General features: G+C 31.7%; 1 protein-coding gene across 2 annotated transcripts in view; it reads right to left on the minus strand.

Moving 5' to 3' along the window:
• The window catches only part of LOC132937883 (C3 and PZP-like alpha-2-macroglobulin domain-containing protein 8), a 157,929-nt gene that overhangs the window by 55,193 nt on the left and 87,822 nt on the right, over window positions 1–14,914 (minus strand). For both annotated transcript variants that reach the window (XM_061004470.1, XM_061004469.1), the window contains exon 3: window positions 951–1,135. In XM_061004470.1, coding sequence (XP_060860453.1) covers window positions 951–1,135 — 185 coding nt within the window. The remainder of the gene's footprint in view (window positions 1–950; window positions 1,136–14,914) is intronic.

Raw genomic sequence — 14,914 nt, forward strand, 5'->3', positions numbered from 1 at the left:
ATATTTTATGAAGTTTACAGTATTTACCGCCTTCCTATGAAAATAGAGCGCACCGTTTATAAAATATAAATACACTTTATTGTGATGGAATTTACAATTTTAATAAAACAAGATGGAAAAAAAATCCATAACACGATATTTTCTATTATAATATTGTTTTTACAAATACGGGTCTTCTTATTTTTTCTTAGTAATAACTTCATATGCTTGTTTTGCGATCAAAATTTGATCGAGTTGACATTTTTACTGTACATACACTGAGAAATATTAAAAATTTAGAAATGATGAGTTTCGGAGAAAAAAACAACTAATTTTGTTACTGTTGAAGCATAAACAGGTTTTGAAGTTTCTAATAGTTCATCGAATGCACTGTCAAACAACAAAAAATCTTTTGGAAAATAAATTCGAGTAAAATAGACGGGGAGCCAAGCTATAGTTGTTTCTTGGAATTTGGTAAATACCTAATTTAGTACTACTAAAATATTTAATATTAATTTCCCGTCGAATCTATATTGTCTACGAGTTACAAACATAATGTTCCGATTACCGCGTTTGGTAAAACAATTTGGACCTGCAACGTACAGACTCAACTAAACACTTGAATACAAATTACGAGTATACCTAAGTATAATATTGTTTTTTCAAAATGTTGGTGGATTATTCGATCACCCTAAAATTACGGTCTCGCAAATATAATATATAGAACGCCTGTAATTTAATTTCCAAGGGGATATATTATTATACGCTTCAACGCTTGTGGAGTTGATGGGTGGACCACAAACAAGACTCCCCATTGATTATCTCTGGTTCATCCAATGCTCCCTTTCTCGTGAGCCGAGTGAGAACCCATCGTCATGACTGCTGTATACGATTATTAGGTTTTTCTCGAGTCGTAAATTATGATAATGCGATAGGTACCTAAGTATATTTTTAACATGCATTTTACTGACCATGTATGGTAACGGTGTTGTGCGACAATACGTCGTCGTCAGCCGCTCGCTGTTGCTCGGTCACTGGTATCTGACGCAAGAGCCGTAAAGTCACGTCTTTGGGACTGCACGCGGGATTCCAGCTAACCAGTACCGCGGTTCTCTGACCAGGGACGGCCACTTTGGGTGCCACCACGTTGAATGTCCTGTACAACAAGTGAAACGTAAACACATCGGCTTTACAATAGGTATGTCTAGTAATTGTATACTACCATGTATACATATTATATTATTAGGGTCACTATTTTGTATAATGAAAAAAAGACGAGCACGGGGGATATGAGAAGTCATTTAGGGGAATGATTGAATATAAGGCCACTAAATATATATCAATACATATTTTATTGTACATAATATTAATAGGTAGGTATAATATTATGTTTATGATAAGTATATATGTATTAATTATATAAAATATTAAAATTACAAAACTCAGAAACTACTGGATCATCAATTTAAACAAAAATTGTATCAATAGATTCCTAGAGACTTGGAAACGGTGGGGTGTTTTTAGCTTCTTTGTTCAACCCCTGTAAGGTTGGCGCGCATGAATTTAATTTCGGATCACGAATATCGAATTATTTTTAGCTGATATTATATTATACTATATGGTCATATAGAGTAAGTTATCATTGGTTACAAAAAAAAAAAGAATTAAATAAAAAAAAAAAGTGAATACCACACTGATACACTGTACAGTATAGGTCACTATTGGGTCACTATAATGGATGGTGCTAAATTTTAATTCAATGCGATATAGTATTCCATATTGTATACAAAAAACGAATTTGACAAAGACATCCTGTCAGTCGGTAGGTATTATAATTATATTTTTAAACTATAATAAACGAAAAATCGGTTGAGAGCAAAAAACGTGTATTTAGCCCAAAAACATATTTATGTTAAAGAGACTAATAAAAAAATTCGAAAAATTTCATACGCCTATAAATAGCTCAAAATGAGTAAAAACATTTTGAAAATGTAATGGTTATTAGAATATGGTAATACAAACATCGGTGAAAATTTAAAGTATCCATAGTTCACAAACAAACTAAATCAATTTTGTCGAAAACTGTTTTTGCGTAAATATCCCTGTTTTTCCCTATTTTTTTTTTTCGTTTTTCCCAACGCTTTTGAAAACTTCTGGGAATATAATATTTTGACGTTTTTAATGTACCAACTACATTCGCTTTACTACCAAAAAAAAATATTGAAAATTAAAATCGAAGCATTACTTTTATACTATTGCCGTGTAAGCATACAGAAAAAAAACCATAATTGTGAAATCAATACATTCATCGCTCCGCTTAGAATCTAAAATTGGTATGGACTAGTGTGGAATGCCGACACCATATGTGTTGTCATGGGATTTTTTTTAAATCAAATAAAATATTATTATTTATATGTACTGTTTCTTATTAAAATGTACATCAAAAAGCAATGGTTCTCATGTGTGTTGTAGCTTATAGACTTAAAAACTGCTCAACCGATTTTAATGAAAGTTTCAGAAATTGTTCTAAGAGATATAAAGAAAATGTAGAGAGTAGTTTGAACAACGTTCAGAAATTCACTAAGCGCTATATCTCATCTCGGTTGAATTATTTCACAAATAAGTGAGGTACACAGATGCCGATTTGCCCGTGCTTTAAGGTACCTATATCAATAGATTCACCAATATAGCAACGTATTTTATGTTTGTTCATTTTTTTGCTGGTGAAGTTGGATCATACAGAAAGTATGTACAAAGCAAGATTCATGCGTTTATTATATTTAATTTTTGTTTTCAGATATTTTTTTTTATGCCAATACTAGATTTCTGTCATGTTTTCAATCTCATAAAAAAAATAAAATCTCCAATTAAACTTTTTACATAATAATATACTAAAGAGTAAAGACAGCAGTCATAATTAAGACTGATATTGGGAAATAAATTATTCGTGATATAAATAAGAAGTTATATTCCAGTCTTTTGGATACACACTTCCAAAATGATGCGGGAAAAGCATAGTGAATAAATATACTACAATATTGTTGTCTATTGTTATTTCATTATTATTATTTTTTTTTTATACAACCTGCAGATTTATCCACAATAGTAAACTTCTCTAGAATCCAACTGACTTCTGTGGTAGTGGGTTTCTACGGATGACTAAGTGCAATGGTTTACCGAGATTTAACCAGTTATGATAGTTATGATAATAATGCGCAGGAAAAAAGGGTCATTGTGCGCTAGACTATGAAAATATCGGTTGTATAAATTATGTAGCAGATCTCAATCGATATATCGCTACGATTTATGTCTTAAAGTTTCTATATCGTTTTACTAAGACAAACTCGTTGTATATGATTTACGTTCTAAGCTGTATAGTGGTATTTTATGGTAATAATCATCTCGTAAACAATATATTATACATATTTATGGATGCGAATATTTTAAATACGGTAACGCCATTAACAATATTTGTCTTTGCGCATCTAGATAATTCAGTTTTAGATAGTTTATCAAGTTGATACGTTTGCAGAGTATGGATAGTATAATATAATATCGATTAATAAGCGTATGAAAAAAGTATCTCTCAAAATAATTACATTTTACGTGAAATAGGGCATTGAAATATTTTATTTATGTTTTTATTGTACTCGTCGAGAAGTGTATACATTATTTTATATTTACATTTACATAATATTAAAATGTTACAATCACATCGGTGACCTATTTGTTTCGTTTATTCTTATGGCTAGTCTTCTACTTTTCGTCTTTAGGCACTGAATCTACAGTTAATGATGATTTACATTTCACTATTTTGAGTTTCTACTTATTAGCTTTTTCAGACATTGTTTACCTATTGGTTTTCGAAAAACATTTTAGTTTGTAAAATAAATCGTAGATCAGATTTAAATAAATTTCCAGTACCATTATCAAATTATGCCTTCTCTTATGCTCGTTTTAAATACTATTTCAAAATACACACTGAAAATTGCAATTTGAAGAATTTGCAGTGAATCTGTTTTCCTTCATTTCTCTTCCATACATTGGAATACCAAATTACCCCCTGATATTTGTATACTTAAGGAATCCGTATGTTTGATTTACCCATCAAAATTAATTACTTCAGTTTTAACGTTGTGGTCCAAGGATTAAATTATTAGTATGACGTATGTACCATCGTCCCTGATGGACTTACTGGAGAGTTTCTGCTTCAATTAAGGTTAATTATATCGTATCATTTGTGAATCTTAGTCAGGCATTTCTAAGATAAGGAAATTTTATTTCTAAGGTAAAATTTAGTTTCATCACATCTATTCTTCTGAAATTGGTAGTCCCACTCACGTCTTCAATCAATGTCATATGGTCTATGCTTCAGTACTCAATCTGTTTTGAAGCATGGGTTTCACCCTGGTTACTTTACCATAACGTGTAATATAGTAATAAATAATTTTTATTTTGATGCAATTAAACATCATTAACAGGTATGTTTATGTTATCTGTATAGACTTCAATATGGCATTCTACTCAGTTTATCACTGTTTTATTATACTAATTCTCGAAGGCTCAGGTATCACTATACTTCTTTTGAAGCAGATATCATTCCGTAAAAGTATTCGTCACAAAATCAACTGTTTTTGAAACATTGTTTGTCTAATGTGGTCATGTTTCGCCTATCTTGTTTTCTCAATTAATTGTTAAAAGTGGTTATAATGCTTTGCACCATTCGCTATTTCACTGACGACATGAAACTATTCGTGTTAGTTGAAGCCTACGACGATTGCAGAGCAATCGTTTTGTTGTTGAAGTCGTTTGACTGTTATTAAATATAATTTAATGTCGGGCAATGACTTTCACGATAAGATGTTATAGTCAAAATATCTCATATAATAAATAAACCTTGGTTTTGAACTAATTAATAGTCTTTATCCAGGGCCCTAGATTTAAATTGTATGTTGTAAAGCGATAAAACCTCTTGATTTTAACATCTCATTCTTTCAAAAATGGATTATCCTTGAAATTGCTTTAGTGATCATTGGTTTGTAGTACCTTAGAAAATGATAGTGTTATGTAGGACTCTTACAGTTGGGGGGACTTTCCAAATTGAACGTGTTTACCGATGGTGTTTTATGTTCACAGAATCTTTACAAAGTATCTCTCATGCACGCATGACTATAATCCAGTAGCCACACTATTTGGATTTTGGATTAGGTTCCTTGGTTGAACGCAGACGTGCACACAATCTCAAGTTCTTAAACAATCATTTATCTGTTAAAACCAATTCACTACCCTTCTGTCTTTAAAACATTTTAAAGTTCTTTAACGGTCAGTAAGATATTGGGTCGAATTTTTCACTCAACTATCCACTAAAAGCTTTAATATGTCGAATGAACTTATTATAGATACATATTGGTAATAACCAACCTTAACATTTCTTTCACAAATTTCACCATGTCATAATATTAGTATACTATCTTTATCTTATTCTATTATATTATAATGTGTCATCGTGTGTGAATTTATATTTGTATCCAAAGCAGGGTTTGCAAACGTTATTGATAAAAAACGATTGAAATTTGTAAACGTAATTACAACAAAAATCGAAAATCAAAAATAATTAAATACCACAAAACAAAACATAACGATTAACAAAATATATTTTATATCATTAAACAAAAAATAACGCAAAACGTATTTTATAGAATATCATTGAACATAAAATAACGCAAAACGAAATATTTTAAAATCTATTTATTTAAAAGGTCTATTGGTTTTGTAGAAACATTTATTTCATGCAAATAATCTAAGAATTGATTAGGTATATCATATTCCGAATCTGAGCCATTACCTACCCGCATTAGTTATTATTTTTAAATTTAATAGGTATTAACACTATTTCAAATAACGATAAACGCAAAACTTGTGTAACGTTTTAGTTCTAAATAACGATAAACGCAAAAATTGTGAAACGTTTTAATTGTAAATAACATAAATCGGAATTTTTTTTTTCAAATGCAAGCCCTGAATTCCAAAGGCATAAGCTCAAAACACTTATAATAATATCGTCTAAAAAGTATAAATAGAATAAAATAAATAATATATAACATACACAGTGAAAGATGAAATAATCACGGTTGTCATTCCTATTTAATATTATACACAAAAAGTGTGTGACGTGTAGGTACCATATTATTTCCTCGTTTTTTTTTTTTCATTTTTTAGCTAATGCCTACCTATGTACTGGTAAACGTAGAGGGCCATTCAGTACGATTCAAGTAATTATATGTGTGTTAGCTGATATTTATAGTGTAATACATCGGAACACCAACATATTATAATATATACATTTATCGTGCAGCCATGTTTATAAATGGAAGCTTTGAAAAAAATAACAATAAAAATCATACGCAAGCAAACGAAAAACCTGCATTTCAACAAAATATAACAAGCCGATTACAACTAAGCCGACAAACAAAAAACAATACAACTACGTGTGTGATTATTGAACATAATATTTTAGGCTATTAATATATATATAATATATTATAACTTTCAACGCGTCCAGATAAGTTTTACAACTACAATTTTAGATCATCAAAACACACATATTATTACTCCTACGCGGTCGGAACAAAATCCTATTATTTTGATGTTGTTTCCAAACAGCAGTTACAAATCTTTGTACAGTGTTTTATTATTGAAACGTGTAAGTTTGTCTTATATGTCTAATTCCGTTACCATACTTTATGAATTAAGACGTACAGTTGTTGTAAATGTATTGTGTTTATCTTAACAATGTGATTCCACTGTCACTCGTATCGATATTATCAACGCGTGTACATCTGAATTATATTTGAATTCAAATACCCATCACCGCCCCCAATGAAGTGTTCATCTTGCTGTGTTTTTTTTAACGAAACACTGAAATATATCTTACATATTTTTTTATTTACTTCAGCAAATCAAATTTCGTGATCGGTACCTATGTAATATTTTATTTTATTTTTATTTATTCTTCAAGAAGATAACGGGCCCCACTGAATATGTACAATCTATATATATATATTATAATACAATTATAGATAATATCTATAGTGCACAATTATGGTGCATAATAATTTTTAAAACAATAAAACGCCCTCGATGATGACATATCATTTCAAATATCTTCATCTTTTGTTTTCAAATGTGAATTTTTATATTACTACGTTTGCTGATTTATATGATGACGTACGTTCTATCGTAGATTTCAAAGGAATGCGCATCTATTCGTTTTCGAAAATAGTATATTTCGCCATGATGCCATCTAAGACATAAACGTAGGAACGAAATAAATTGTTTTTGATTATCTATAGGCGCCCACAATATACGATCATTAATTGTATTTTGCATAAAATTATATAAGTTTAGGTACTAGATGGGACGAACTCGACATTGGCCGGTTTCCGATATATATATATATTATATATATATATCGCATGGCTTCTCCCAAACTTCCCAATATCACATCCTAACCTACCTTCGTACATGATTTATTATTATTATTAATTATTATACTGCGTACCTAGCTGCTGTGGTACACGGCGAAAGTACTGCGAGGAGATATTATCGATCGTGGTGGAGTGCTAACGGTGGAATTAGAGCAACGCCTCCGGGTAAACTCTAATGGATCTGCCACTAATAAAAATGGCTTAAGTTGTATGTATGTGCTTGCGTATTTGGTATAGAGCCGAGGGAAAAACCACCACCTATTATACCACCGTTATAAATGAATGTCTCCGATAATAACAAAAACCCTGTTGGGGTCGCTAAGCAATTCGGTCGGGTAATCGATGATCGACGCCCCGACAATGGGCCTAATCGTGTGTGATACGAAATTATTATTATTGGGGTAGGTATTCATGACAATAATAATTACATTATTAATATTTTATCGCGTCGCCAAGTCTAATCGAAAGCAACTTTGATGGATTTTTTTCCTCTTTACTCCGAAGATAAAATATTTAAAAAATATATTATTTTTTTAGTGAACATCTCACACCAATAAATAATATTATCCGTACAAATGTTACCCACTGGACAATGCCGTCATTTTTCTCGTCGAGTTCAGCAGTTATCCGTCTGGAAAAGTTAACAGCGGCTGCAGTCGTATGATTTACTATTGGTACTTAATTTATATAGTTATTTTAAATTATGCTAGAGGTATCGTAAAGTAGCTGTGATACTCTCTGTCATAAATTATTTTTATACTATCAAACACGTGTTATCGGTACAATTTTATATTTCAATTAAAACGAAAAGTATATTATTTGCAAATATATTATGTTTATTACATAAACAAAATTGATTAACTTAGGCATTCCATTTCTTATCACTTAATTAATGAGTTCCTTGTGGGTGATTTAAATATTATTATTTTTCTAACGAGAACCTATTTTGTGACTGTAAATTGTCGAGCAAATATTTTTTTTTGTAAACATCGATTTAAAATCTAATTTAAAATTTAAAAGACTAGGTTTCGATTTATTAAACTTTGTGAGCTAAAAGTATCATAGTCCATATCATAATAGGTTTAAAGATATAGTGATTATTAATTATACTCAGATGATTTTCACAAATATTATAATGAGGTAATATTATAAATATATGAAGATAAAAAACATTTCTTCTATGCTTATATACTATCCTTAGTATCTATCAACATTTAAACACAGTACATCTGCATAACAGTTAATTGTATAAAATAGAGAGGTTATCATTTTCAATAAGAAGCTTGTATCGCCTCATATCTTAAATAGCTAAATTATATATAATCTAAGTATTTTGGTCATAGTAAAATTATGGTATTTAAATGCAAAGATTTAAAATGTCCAAAAATTAGAATCTAAATATGTCCATAATAAAGAACGGTGTGAGCATATGCTTACTGTTCCACTCTGTATCTATATTTAATACACCAGGTAATTAATTTAACGTAAGACATTCATTATTCAAAAAGTATCAATGTTTTTAAAAATTTTTTTTTTTTTACTAGGTTTCAAGTCGTTATAAAACAACGTTTTTATTAAAAAACTATATTTTAAATATTTTTTATCATTATAGGTTTTTAAGATTTTTAGTTTATTGAATTACATTGAAATACATGTTGTCATTAAAAAAAGTAAAAAACTTAAAACAAATGTCAAGGATACGATATATTTAAAAAAATCGTTTTTTAACGACTAGAAAGTATCATGGAAACAATTTTTTTTTCAAAAACATGTATACTTTTTGAAAAAATAATAAGTGTTTGATGATAAAAGTATCTTCTCGTATATTATATAGTATACATATATACCTATGACCTATGCATGTACTAAAAACTTACGAAATTCTATTTTGCGTACTTTTATAATCTTATTTTGTTTTAATATAATAATTATTATTTATACTGAAATCCATACCATGGTCTTTAAAAAACATAAACATTTGGTTACATCTTATATTCCTACGCTTAAAATAAATAAAATAAAATCGTTTCTTTCGTGAAATATTGTTTTTGTAGAATAGTTTAGTTGTTGCGTAGATCTCTGATATACTTTTCCCGCGTTCGATGAGTGCCGAGGCGTGACACAAAATAGTATGTGTGGCTTGTGCGGGAAGGCAATTTCAGTCTTGTGCGATATGCAACATTAGTCTGCGGCTCGTGCCACACACGTCGCCCGCGATTGAAATAGCTCACTCCCCGCCTATATGCTACATAGAATTTGAAATTTTAATAATTCATGTGATGATTGTAATTGTTTTTCAGAAGCCGATTTTTGAATCACGTTTATTGTTTTTTCGATCACACTCATAAACACTTTAAAATTATTAAATATATTTTTTACAAAAGATTATGTCTTCTAAGAGCGGCCAAAAAATAAAAAGAAGACTTTGAGGGCCGCGGGTTCGACCACTCTGATTTAGACTATCCATCAGACTAATATAATATATTATAGGCACTAACCGAGTTCGTGAAATATATTGTACCTATGCGTTTATGTGATCATGGCGAGAGATACGGCTACAATACGACGTCGGAGTACATTCATTTTTCGTTATATTTATATTTAATTTAATAACTGTTTTGGCTCGATTGTGTTCACAGTTATAACCAATGTTTTAGTATGGTTCAAACGTGGTAAAATGCGCAGTACAGAATAAAAAATATAATAAGTTCGAAAAGTTAAATTATTTCGTAGAAAGCATTGTACCGACCCAATTATTATTTTAAATTTATATTTTCAAAATGGCTTGTTAATGTTAATCGAAAATAAAAAAACGAATTGGGCGTATTTATTATACACAGTTCAGTCAAATACAATAAGTAATACGTAATAACCAACAAAAGACTATAATAATGTATACCTCATAATGAGACGCGCCCTTCTATATTGCTTTTTTTCAATTCATTCAAATTGTATTTATTTTTTAACAGTATACATTTCTTCGATTAAAATAACAGAAAAGGAAATGAAAGTTTTATTAGAAGGACTTAATTTAAAAATAAAATAACGATTCAGTCGTTCAGGTGTGGTAAAATATTTTAGCCGTAACTTTTGAATGTCAATTAGTAATATTCACAGTTTATCGTGTAAATTAAACCGGATATTATATTTTCATTATAATGTTATATTATTGTTTCTATTTTTAAAAATATCATCTTGTATTTTCTATTACATCGTGGAACACGCCGAGTCTGGGTCTACTCGGCACAGAAACTAATAATAATAAAAAATAATATGTGCTAGATAGGTGGCGTTATAGGTTGGATTAGGTTAGGTACACATTGTCTACTCCGATAAGCTAAACATAAAAAATGGTGGTCGATAAAATTTTTCTGGTGAATTTGAAATTTCAACATGTGCGCTACGAAAAGATAAAACCTTATTTGAAAATAATACTCTTTTACTTACGTTGGAAATATTATTAATAATTCATTTCGAGTCTTATGAGTTTTATTTGCAACGCGTTTCTTTTTACTTTTTCGCGAAATATGTGTCTGTCTACTTTATTTTCGGCTCGCAGTTCAATTTGCAATTTCTCTGCTCTGCAGCTCTTCAAGTCGACAAGAGATTCTATTACACGATGGAAACAATTCATATTTAAACGTCATAATAATATTATCATACCTGCTAGCCTTATCTCGCTACCGTCACGCGACAAACGCGACTTCTCCGAGAAAAATAAATTGAAAATTTAATCTTTTTGAAGCATTTCATCACGTGTGCCGCGTGGTTCACAATAATATTAGTACCTATGTATAAGTGTGGCACGGTAAACAATATTGTAATATTCACACCATTATAGCGTTATTATTATATTCCAGACATGACGTGTCTCATGTATCATACGTTCTGTACGTATTATCACGGAGTACCACCATAATGATGTAACTATTTCGATAACTTTACAAAATATTGTATAATAGTAATTATACCTATTAATATTATGATCGTTCGGCCCGTTGGACGATATGCTTGTGCCGAACTAGACAGTGTCGTTTTATCGCTCGCACCGTGTACTGTTACCAGGTCATCGTGGTAAAGTAAAATAACGCACCTACCTATGTTATTGGTATTTTATTTTCAACGTACGCCTTAAAATTTACTCGGTATTGTACAGTACTGTAATAATAGTGTCTCGCGTGCCCTCGTCTGGCATCTAAATCCACTCATATCTCCCCCCCCCCCCCCGTTTTTTGGTATTTATCTGTCGCCGATACACCGTACCACGGAGAAGTATAACGTTTTAATAGTTATAACGCATACCGGTACCACCGGTCCCTGCCCAAACAAAATCTTACGACGAAAAAATAATGATAAAATATCATGTTTCAGTGATAGCAGTTGTATTCACGTTTTCGTTTCCGACCAATGGCCTGCAGGTGATTGCGAGTTGATGCGCGTGTGTGATACCTGTGCGTATAAATTTCGATTACGTCTAATCGAATTATTTTGATCAATAACCGCGCGCGGTCACAGTTTATAATATACCTAATAGCTGGTATGCGCCGTACGGTTGGCGCGGAAACCGTGAAATACGACCACACGGAGTCTGCTGCTGCTGCTGCTGCTGCTGGAGGAAAGTCATAAATAAATATACGCGTGTGTGTGTATGTGCGTGTTCATGTGTGTGTGTGTGTGTGTGTGTGTGCGTGTGTATGGGTGTGCGTGTGTATGTGTGTGCGTGTGCGTGTGCCTGTGACGTGTGTTCACTTATATCGAACTGAATAATTAAATTCTTACTGTAGGCTCCAACATTACGGCTGCGCTTGGGTTTAATTTAACTTTACTGTCTCTGAAGTTCGAATTTGTACCATTACGTGCTATATAAATTATTGTACGGTAGAAATTTGTCATACATTAGACTTTCCGTCCATCAATCGTCGCCCCCTATTTACCGGACAAATGGTTTTAATGGCGCAAAATCACGAGCACACACACACACACACACACACACACACACATCATACTACAGCCTATTGTCTAATATATAGATAATATTATTATTATGTTACTGGCATGACTCGATTATAATATTATTATTATTATTATATGTCAACGGTCGTTTATGTGTTGATAATAATAATAATAATAATAAATATTATTATCATTATTATGTCGTCACGGGCACAGGGATAGAGAGTAAAACGAGATTATGAATAATAATAATCATTATTATGATCATTATATACGTTCGAGGGCTCGTTTTGAAAATTAAGCGACGAAAGAGCGCAGTTTCGCACTTTATAATTGGATGTCAGCCATTTTGCGCGCGGCCAATTAAACCATTTTAGCTGATAAATTAATATAACGAGTCGATATAATTTACATAAATTTGATACGTTCGGCTTGGCCAATTTCACGGTACACGAGAAAATTAATGTCGGTGGCGCGTAATTGAAATGTCTCAATTAATTCTAGTTGCGTGTGGGCGGGGGGGGGGGGGGGTGGTGTAGGTCTGTATGTGTGCATGATAGTGGTGGTGTTAGAGATGCGTTGGTCACGAGAAACGTAGCTATTATATAATTTAGTAACCGTGGACGTATGCAGTCAAAATAATATCATAATAATAGTCTTTTTACGATTATGCCGCGATCGGCTTATAATCGCAATTTCGATATATCGATATATCAAGAATTATTATTTACGCGCGTTTTGTAAGGACGGTTTTTTCTCCAAGCCTATGACCTCACGCTTCCGCTAAATACGATTTAATAATACATCGGAAGTACTCGATATCCACATGTTTTATTCGTGAAATATGCATCATTACTCGTCGCGGCAATAGAAGATTGATATCGATCGAATATATAATATGCATATTATACAATATATCGCCATATCGAAAAATAAAGCACAACGTTCATCGATTGAATTTGTTTTTACTTCAGAAATAAAACAAAATGTATACGTACATATTACATATAGGGCTGTAAACCTGTAAATACATCTAACTTTCTTTCTTTTTGATATAATTTTGTTTATTTAGTTTGGCACGTGTTTCTTTGAAAACTAATCAATGGATTCGCCTAAAAGTTACACTTTAAAGTATAAAACTTTTTCCAAACTTTTTTTATTCATTATGGACGATAAAAATAAAATTGGACGCTGGCTTATATATTTTCTCTAAAATACAAGTGACAAATTAAACAAAAGACTTACTAGGTGTATGCTATAGTAAACCAAGTTTTGTGTGGAACGGTTTTTGAATGACTACTGTTAACACTGTTTTCGAAGTATAAAAAGGCAGCCACCTCGGCGGTCCACCCCACAACTTACTCTAGTACCTAAGATATTTTAGACTGAATAAAACACGGACGGTTTTATAACAACAACATGTTTTACTGTAGACACGTAAACTAATGTCGGGTAGTAAAATGTCACCAAAAAGTTTTACGTATTACCTGAAATAAATCAGAAATTGTATAAAGTATAAAGATAGTAGGCACTTCGAACAGAATGCGTTTCGATTTCCACAGGAAAAACCATAATATAGTGCGATGTAATCGGGTTTCGATCTGAATAGTTTTTTGAATTTCCGTCGATCATTTCGCTGATATAAATGTTTGTTTTTACTTAACGTCCATCAGGACGATCAACAAGGAAACCGGAATATAACTCCAATGTTCGCTTATACTAACGCGTGGGACATCTGTCAGTCCATCGGAAAAGGGTAATATTATGCCAAAGATTTATAGCTAATACCTGCTACAGGCCATTCACAAACGACGATCCGCTTTAATTAGCCGTCCATGAGCAGTGATTTATGCTTTGATCTCGACTCCATTTGTTTTCAATTTGCTCGCCGTACCTTTTTGCCTACGCTTATTGGAGAAACATAACTGTCTAAGGGCGGTACAGGGGGTGGTACAAGGGATGACGGGGTAATGAGCAATCGCCTGCAGCTGCAGTAGTGTACCAAACAAATTGCGTCGAGATTGGAATGCTTAATAAGTTTATTATATTTAATCACCACTGTAGGTATTATGCGATATTTACTACAGAGTTAAGAAAAGTTTGGTTTTAGAGATAATGTTTTTGAAAAATGTTCGTTTCGTTAGCTCATTAGATGCGGTAGACGGTAGGTATGTATAAAATATGCATATTTGAAAATTCCCCCTCCCCCTACTCTACGAACTCGAGCAGGCCTTTTAACGATAGGTATTAGGTAAACTCGTAAGTATAGTGGCTAGTTATGTAGATGGCCGGAGAAGTGTGTCGGTTATCCTTATCCTTATACAATATTATTAAATTAAGTTGTATTTTATTTTAGCATAAAGAAAACGGAAAGTCTACGGATATAATTTTGAGGAATAATGATGTACCTATACTAATAAATATGCCAGGTGATTCATTAAACGTAGGATACTCATTTTTCAAAAAGTATTAATGTTTTCGAAAATATTTTTTTA

The sequence above is a fragment of the Metopolophium dirhodum genome, chromosome 2, assembly GCF_019925205.1.
Source record: "Metopolophium dirhodum isolate CAU chromosome 2, ASM1992520v1, whole genome shotgun sequence".
In the NCBI taxonomy this organism is placed as follows: Eukaryota; Metazoa; Arthropoda; class Insecta; order Hemiptera; family Aphididae; genus Metopolophium; species Metopolophium dirhodum.